An 8,483-nucleotide genomic window follows, 5' to 3' on the forward strand; every position below is an offset into this window, starting at 1 on the left:
ATGCTTGGTTGGACATCACTTCTTAAACTTCAATTAATGGAACAACAATGCCACTAGGCTCACTTTCAAGAACTTTCCAAAAAGGATACGGATTTGATTAACTTTCCAAAAAGGATACGCATTTGATGCCTTTATCACACACGATGATGTATGTTGCACATGTTGGCCCCTTAGCCTTTTGACGTGTCTAGCAATGGAAGGAGATCTTACATTGTAACATTGCAACAAACTTTTAGTACCACAAGCATCAATATACAGCCTGTAGTACAGCCCTCTCCCCCTTCCCAAAAGAATTATCCTCTATTCCAAAATATTACATACATTAGGATACATCAAATCCATGCATCCACACAAACCACAACATAGAGCCCTAGAGTAAATCACTAAATTGAATACTAGCAATACAACCTAATAGGAAAACTGTAGAACTACTAATAAAAGCTTAATCATGGTCCAAACAAGTTTATGAAATTTGATGAGTTCATTAGCAAAAGCGCTAATTTTTGCTCAAAAAATAGCTTACTCAAAATGGGCCAGTGTGTTTATTTATCACTTGAGATCTATAGGACGTGCATTGCAATGAGACTTTTGTCTTCAATTATTCCCTTTTATCACTAGTCAGATAATTCCTTCACCTTCACAAAGCCTTTGAACTCTAGCCTCTCCTCTTAACTTGGCACAACCTTGTGATAACATCACCTTGTTCTTTAAGAGCACTGCAAGAGGGACTCCAAAAGTCCCAATGCTTTTATGTTTGGCTTTTATGTTTGACTAATACAGATGATACCCATCAACTCTGCACTCAGCAATCCTACTTGAAATACCAATATTTGGTTGTATAACCAACTAGCCATGATGTTAACTTCGTTAACATTTGATGGACCGCGACATAGGAAATTGCATTTGAACATTCTATAGACCATAGCAAGTAAAAATGAACTTGAGGACTCAAGAAAACCACTAAATGCTTACAAATTTGATCATATTCCAGGAGATATATTGACACAATGAAATCACACATGGAGTAAAATATCAACAAATGAGTAGAAACTCCTACAATCCATCTTCATCTGCAGTGGTCTGAGTATCCTGGTCAGAAGGAAAACCTACAAGCTCCCCATCTGATGAGCCATCACTTGTAGTGAGAACCTTTGTTGCCAAAGATCTAGAAGCATTCAGATTTTTCCCCTCCTCTTCAGAATCACTGTCAATTCCCTGAAAGTCAAGCCAACAATATGAATGCAAATACGTTCAAAATAATGGCTTACTGAAACTGCTTGCAGCTAGCTGTTTAAACAGTTACATACCGTGCTGTTAACAAGTTGATCAAAATCTGCATCGAAGCCATCATCATCATCACCATCACCATCACCATCATCATTGCCATCTGATCACATCACGTTTGAGAATGATATTAGAACTAAAGACTATCCACATTTGGAGCAAGTCTTGCAGTTATTGCAGAAAAAAAGCCAACAGTGGTGTTATTTTAGTGACCATGAGGTTTATAAAAGCAGAATAAGACAAAAGTCCCTACCACTATCACCCAGCAAATATGCATCTAAATCTTGGTCATCAATGCTCCGAGTTTTCTGAGGTGTCACCACTGCAGTACTTTTTTTATCTGCCTCTTGGACAGCCACTCTTGTACCATCGGATGTTGTACTTGAGGTCTCTGCAGGTTCATTAGCAACTGGAGATACCATTCTCTTGTGATCAAATGTTTCTGCCTCCTGTTCACCAGATTGTACAGTGGCTTGTGCTTCATAACTGAACACAAAGACCAAGATAAAACAAATCAACCAACCACTTTCAACTTACAACTGCTGTAAATCAAGAAAATAAAGATGGTGAAGGGATTCAGCAAGAAAAGTGATAACTCAGAAGTATGTGTGACTAGTTACTGAACCTAGCATGTGTGACTAAAAAATGGACCTAGATTTTCTTATCTTATCCAGCATGGGGACAACTTTTTTAACTTAAAATGCAAACTTCTTGAACTCAAAGTGCAAGCAGCTTTGCACTGCCAATTAAGCATTCTGACCCCTTGCCACAAGAAAAAGTAAAGAGAGAAACTTTGAAAGCCCAGCAAGTAGCCAAAAGTTCAGGAAATGGCAACGTAGAAGACCAGTTTCAAACAAGTTTCCCACAGTATTTTCTCTCACAGAGCAAAAAAATTGGGTCATGGGACTTGAATAGATGAAACATTCAAAGAAATAACCCAATTATCTAGATGAACGAGCAAATTCTGCTATACAAAGCTCCAAACAATGTCAAGTCTTGCAAGATGGCATTTACTTGCCAATTCTGAACAATGTTATGATTTCTGAATCAAAGGCAACTCGTAAACATCAAATTAACATGTTAGAATGTTCCAACAAAGACATATGTAGTAGAAATGTCAAACAAGGTCCACAGACCTTGCCAACAATCCAATATGTAAATGATAACTGCTGAAAAGCCATTCTAAATAAACTATGCATCACTCATTCTCCTTATCCTCCACATCTCCCTCAATCTCCTGAAAATCCCAATCCTCAGTCCCATTACTAGGGTCAGAGCTCTCAAGTATCAAAACGTTTCTGGGTGTTTGAAGGAAATTTTACTTTCATCCTAGTTGAATAAGAAATGGGTTCCGCATGAAAGAACGATCACTGAAATGTTCTGTAGATTTCTAAACTTGGGAAACAAGTTTCGATCCAACTTTGTTGATTAATAAGGCAATGTACAAACACAGCAGATTGAAATACCGAAACTGCACTTCAACAAAATATGAATAATAAATAGGCTCCCAGAAATGCAGAACATGGCTCTCTCCACACAATTGTTTCAGTAGTTAGCAACCTTATAAAAATCCTCTAAGCGTGAAGTTTCGGAAAGTCCACATACAACTAAGCACAAGAATGCCGAATTTAGAGTACAGTTTCCAACATACCCAGCTGTCAAACATCTGGAACATACTAGAAACCCAAGGCAGTGACAAAGGATGCCCCTCTGTAAACAATCATTGAAGATAGACAGAAAGAAAGACCATTGTACTTACGGTGCTACATGGTTTCTCACTAATGTGAAGTAAATACTCCAGAACTGCCTCTCCTTCATGAGCCTTGGACATAAACTGTAGCGGAACTGTGATATTTCCTGTTAGCATAAAATGTGTTGAACTTTTAGGTAAATAAATAGATGCTGATGGTCTACAGGTAGATTCAATGACATAAATGTGCATATGCATGTTCACCCTTGATGTAAGCATCGTCCACTTTGAGATGCAGCACCATTACCTGACCTTTCAACTACTTATTAAATAAAGAACTTGAAACTGAACCAGGGGTGAAATGACTTCATATAAACTAAGACATCAATCTCACTAATAGAAGACCAGAAACAACATGAGTGACAAATCTGTGCAGCAGTTGTGGCCTCAAGACAGAGCAATAAACCAGCAAACATAGAAAATGGGCCAAACAATAGGTGCATCCTAGAAGCCTTGGAACTCTACAACAACTTGCTTGAAGTACATTATATAATTGCAGATAAGATAAAGCAGTTTGCTGCTCTGATCTGTGAAGTCAGTTGAACAAGTAATCGAAAAGAGAGAAAATAGTGTGTGAACTGCAAAATTCACCTCCCAGACATAGCACAACTGTATTTTATTAATTAATTATCTTAGTCCTAGTAAATATGTACATGTGTTACATGCTTGAACATCTAGATGAGCACTAGTAGCATTGGTCATAGTGGTCAAAATGACCTATTGTCAATGCTCTAGGGGCACTTTAGGATTGGGGCAGCCAAGTCCTATTTACTAGACTCAAGGCCCTATTGATCACCACTCTTGGACTCTTGGCCTATAGACTGACACATCCACACACCAAGACAATGTGGGCTGGTGGTATGGGACACCAACTCTTGGGATGTGGTCATGATCCAATTTGCTACTAGCTCCCAAGTTTGGGGGTGAGCCTATTTGGCTCTATGGCTGGAATGTGAATAAGATGTCCATTCCCTTTATGTTCTTTGCCTTGGGTACAACTTGTATTGTGACTCGTTTGTGTAGATTGGACCTTGGGGGAACATTTCAGCATGCCTAGCACATCACCCCCTTACTTGCCTATAGTCCCTATACACACACATTAATTAGTTGGAGGCTGTATTTTCAAGGGCCTAAGCCCTTGGTCACACATCCTTTTTGTGTGCTATTTAGTCGTGTCCCTCTAAGGTGGGAAACCTATTTTGAGTAGTGCTTACACGCTTCCATATCCACTCTCTTCTAAGCAAATCCTTCCACTTTACCATGTACTCTTGGTGGTAAACCGTATTACTGGTTCATCCACTATGAACATCTAAAATCCTCTCAAGCTCGTGTGGAAGGGATTGCTTAACAAAAGGTGATATGTGGCTGAGCTGTTAGCCTTTAGCATGACTGATTGTCAACTGACTTCATCTACCATGGACCCAAAGTCCAAGTTGTCTCAACATTCCTCAAATGCAGCAACAAACATAACTAGGTACAAGCATCTAGATGGGTATTTGATATGGCTCATTCATACTTGGCAAAATGTTTCTTTTTATAGTTAGCATCTTCAGTTGATCCATGCAAAGAGCTCTTTAGCCCCATTGGCAAGCCGTTTTCCAGGTTCTACAATACTCGTGGGCTATCTCGACCCATGGGTTTTTGTATGAAGAGGGAATGTCGTTGACAAGTTGGGAAAATTCAGATTGGTGACATAGACTCTTGGAGATCTACTACATGTTTTTGTTTTACCTTGAGATCAAGTGCAACTTCTCTAAGCAACAAGCAATAGCCTATTGTCGCACTTTCTTCTTTAGAAGCTGAGTATCAAACCACTTGTACAAGTACCCCAAGATGCTTTTTGTTGAAGAGGAGGAGCCTACTATCGCACTTTCTTCTTTAGAGACCGAGTATCAAACCACTTGTACAAGTACCCCAAGATGCTATTTGTTTAAGAGGAGAATGGCTAAGATTGGATTTCCATAGCCACATCCCACAGTGATTTGTGGGGATAGTTAGAGATACCTGACAATGGCCAAAAATCCATCAAAATGATGTGGAGCAACAAAAGCAAAAAGATAGTGCTGTTGTAAAAACAAAGAACGAAGCCGAAGAGTGACAACACATAAACTCAAAAGTAACGAATTGAGAAAATAGAGTCCATAGACCAAAGCACAAAAATATATAAAAGGCATGGGCTATAGGCAACTAGTATAGTGCTCTCAATCTCCCTCTCTCCAACAAAATGCAGTATGCACATATGAATGAATGTACAACCAGGATATGTACATCACTATCACCCTCTCTTAGATCATAGGTGATAAGTACAATAAAGTATACAATGAAAAACAAAGCCACCCACCAAGGTGCCTCAAAAAGATAGTGACGTCGATGTAGATTGTACCAATCCTTGACCACAGAGAGTGAAAATAGCCAAATCTCGATGCTTGTCACGAACAAGCTGCGCGGAAAGCACTATCACAACCATGAATTTCTCAACTTTGGCCAAGCCACCAAAGTGCCCCCTCATGTGGAAATAGACTAAGAGCAAGGATGATCTATGCCTCACTTCCCATGAACCTAAAAGGCAAACCAACTCTAGGACTTGAATCTACCAAGCTTCATCAGTTCATGTAGAAAGCCACCCTCAGGATCCACCACACCTACATATGGATGAGGCTCAAAGGCCCCACCACCATCATCCACTCGCACTCTCTCTCTAGCACTGGAAATTCATGAGGGATGACAGCACCAGTAGAGCTAGAAGAATGATTTTGGGGCAGCTATGGCCTTTGTCACCGGAATCGGAGCTGAAATCCAAGATTGATGAAGAATCAAAGGAGTCATTTTCAAGGTGCAGCGAGTGCGGAAGCATATGACGAGACTGAAAAGATAATGAACATGGAGAGAAGAGAAAGAGGAAGAGAGATAGTACAACGCAAAAATCTATAGTGAATGAATGCTGAATAAAGGGAGCAGAACTGTACAATGAGCTATCAATTGTATCCATTGGAGCTCAACCTGCACGCATCAAAACTGAATGATTGTGCCCCCTAGTCCTGGCAGCCTATAAAAAGGCCAAATAAAATTATAAAATAAGGCAGGTTGCCCAGGAAAAAACTGGCCAACTGCAGTAAATCAGTCCCAACTGCATGAGAACAATTTAACAAACACTGCACAAGCAAGCTGCCTGCCATGTGGCACCTGCCCATAAATCTTCCCTAGAATGACTATACACTGCTTGTCCCATCCAAGGGATGACCAAATCTCTAACACCCCCTCTCAAATCTTGGAGGTGGCGTAAGGCTCAAGGATCTAGAGTGTTGTCAAAGAACAGTCTAAGGAAGAGCCTTTGTAAACAAGTTTGCCAAGTTATCCTCCGTCTTACAATACATCACATCAATAGTCTCATCCAAGTTATTCTCTCGAATGAAATGATACTATATCTCAATGTGCTTCGACCTAGCATGGAATACAAGATTCCGTGCCAAAGCAATGCAACACTTATAGTCACCATGAAGTGTAGTAGGACCTACCTGAGAAAACCAAGCTCTCCTAATATAGGCACACATGAATTAGTGACATAGAGTGGTGCACATGACCAAAAATAGCTTGGGCAGACCAAAAATGGACATTGACTAAAGTTATGGCCGAGATTGGATAAAGCGCTGCACGTCCCTCCCTAACTCAATGTAGGGCTAGAAGTAGGAGATGACCAATCACCAACACGATTCCCGTATAATTGCAATCCCAACCATCCATCCAATTCTCAAGCTTTAGCACATTCCAAATTCTTGACTCAGCAATCTTCAGATCAACACTTGTTCTACTTAGGGGCAATGCAATCTCAGCAAGGAAAAGAGTAAGGAGCATTGGGTCATTCTCCCTGATTTTCAAAGCATTTTTTAAGCTGACCATGCATTACAATTCAATCAAGTATTTAGTAGCACTCATGCTAAACTACAGCAGCTCAGTTCTGGCCTGGAGTTTGAAAAGCACACTGTTTCACATCTATTGCACATCCCGGTAGAGTTTATTGATTCATTTATGAAATTCACCAAAGTTCACATAGTACCTAAGAGTAACTTACCGGTACGGCCTTTAGAACAAGCAAAGCATGTTGCTCTTGCCAATCTGTTAGATCTTTTCGTGTGTTTGATATCGTAACCTCACTAGAGGAACCCTTCGCATCTTCTGCCATGTACACACATAACAAAAAACAGAACACTTCAATAGAGACCTTACTATGCTTCAAGTGTAGACGTTGCCATTTCCTTTTTATGTAAAACAGTATACCAATTTCCTCTTCCTCAATAATAAATATGTTATAAAATCTAGAACTTCTATCACCTCCAATGCAGTACATACAGATCCAATACATTCTCTTCCTATTTATCTCCATTAAAGCAGGCAAGTTTTATTTCTCTAAACAATTGCTAAGGGCTGAAGCGCCATTCAAAAATCAAAGTTTTTCAAATTTTAAGATTCATTGGATCAAACCAACCCCGGTCGATAAGTATTAATGCCACTGTAAATCCGTGACATCAGAAGGACGCGTGCACGTGCACGGAAAGGAGAACGACTGATCTTACTCAGTGAATCTTCAAAGGGGAAATCTTGAAAGGTGCTGATGGTAAGGCCGTTGACGAACTCTTTGAGCTCAGGAGTGATGCCATATCTCTGAAGCTCTTCCTCAGATGCCAATGAAGAAGGCTGGGAGGGAGAAGCGGCAGCAGCAGAAACGGGAGACGGGAGGGGGAGTGCGATAGCAGGGGTGATCTCGCCGGCGAGGGCTTTCAAAACGTCGGCCTTTTTGGAGGCTTCGGAGGCGATTTCCTTGGACCTCTTGGCCGTCTCGATGGCAATCTCCTGCGAGATCTTGGCGGCCTCTTTGGCCAAGTCCTGGGATCGCTTGGCTGCGTCGCTGGCGAACGACCTGGCCCGCTGGAAGAGAGCATCCATGGAGGCCAGCACCCGAAGAAGAAGATGATGATGATGCAGTGAGAGGAAACAGATGCAGTCGTCGAAATACTCAAGTGGCTCGAGCAACCCGCAGCCTGCGCAAACAAGTGCAATTCATAAACTGAAAAAATGAAATTTTACGAGTCTCGCAGGGAGTCAATCCATAGAGGTGGTAAATCGTAATAGTGTCCGCCCAAAATTGAGGTTTAGTTTTTTAAAAATAAATTGCAAAAATTTGTTGAGAATCTTTAAAAAATTCAAAGAACTTGGACTTTGCACAAGTTGTTAGTTATAAAAAATGGTAGTTATTTGCCATTTCATTTTTAAAAATCCTTCCAAAATTTTGGGTTAATGATTTTTGTATCTGCTATGCCAAAAAAAAAAGTTGTGCGTGTATCAGTACATTCCTACTGTAATGCTTAGAGGGCCATCTCATGATGCATTTGGAACAATCCCTCAAAACACATAGGTGGAGCATGGAGCCCTTGTCATTCTACAAACATGTTTG

The 8,483-nt window shown here is 40.5% G+C and overlaps 1 protein-coding gene across 2 annotated transcripts; it reads right to left on the minus strand.

Annotated features, from left to right (window-relative positions):
- Positions 1-948: 948 nt before the first annotated feature.
- On the minus strand, positions 949-8,111 carry LOC148033290 (uncharacterized). 2 transcript variants are annotated; one of them, XM_087681189.1, is made up of 6 exons: positions 7,606-8,111; positions 7,104-7,204; positions 3,044-3,141; positions 1,538-1,770; positions 1,308-1,387; positions 949-1,215 (listed from the first exon to the last, which is right to left on the minus strand). In XM_087681189.1, exons 1-6 carry the CDS (start codon positions 7,973-7,975, stop codon positions 1,054-1,056), a joined length of 1,044 nt encoding a protein of 347 aa, XP_087537315.1. In that variant the 5' UTR covers positions 7,976-8,111; the 3' UTR covers positions 949-1,053. The 2 variants fall into 2 exon arrangements, with proteins under 2 accessions (XP_087537315.1, XP_087537314.1); XM_087681188.1 differs by having other exon boundaries at positions 7,104-7,207; positions 7,606-8,110.
- Positions 8,112-8,483: the final 372 nt, after the last annotated feature.

The sequence above is a fragment of the Lygodium microphyllum genome, chromosome 7, assembly GCF_053477565.2.
Source record: "Lygodium microphyllum isolate KBCC chromosome 7, Lygodium_microphyllum_v1.1.10, whole genome shotgun sequence".
NCBI classification, from domain to species: domain Eukaryota; kingdom Viridiplantae; phylum Streptophyta; class Polypodiopsida; order Schizaeales; family Lygodiaceae; genus Lygodium; species Lygodium microphyllum.

What these genes read in the sequence shown, in the direction of transcription:
- LOC148033290 (XM_087681188.1), bottom strand. Translation starts at nt 7,975, where the DNA reads ATGGATGCTCTCTTCCAGCGGGCCAGGTCGTTCGCCAGCGACGCAGCC. An exon ending in CCCCTTTGAAGATTCACTGA is followed by an intron (nt 7,208 to 7,605) that starts GTAAGATCAGTC and finishes TGTACATGGCAG; the next exon opens with AAGATGCGAAGGGTTCCTCT. An exon ending in TTGTTCTAAAGGCCGTACCG is followed by an intron (nt 3,142 to 7,103) that starts GTAAGTTACTCT and finishes TTATGCTAACAG; the next exon opens with GAAATATCACAGTTCCGCTA.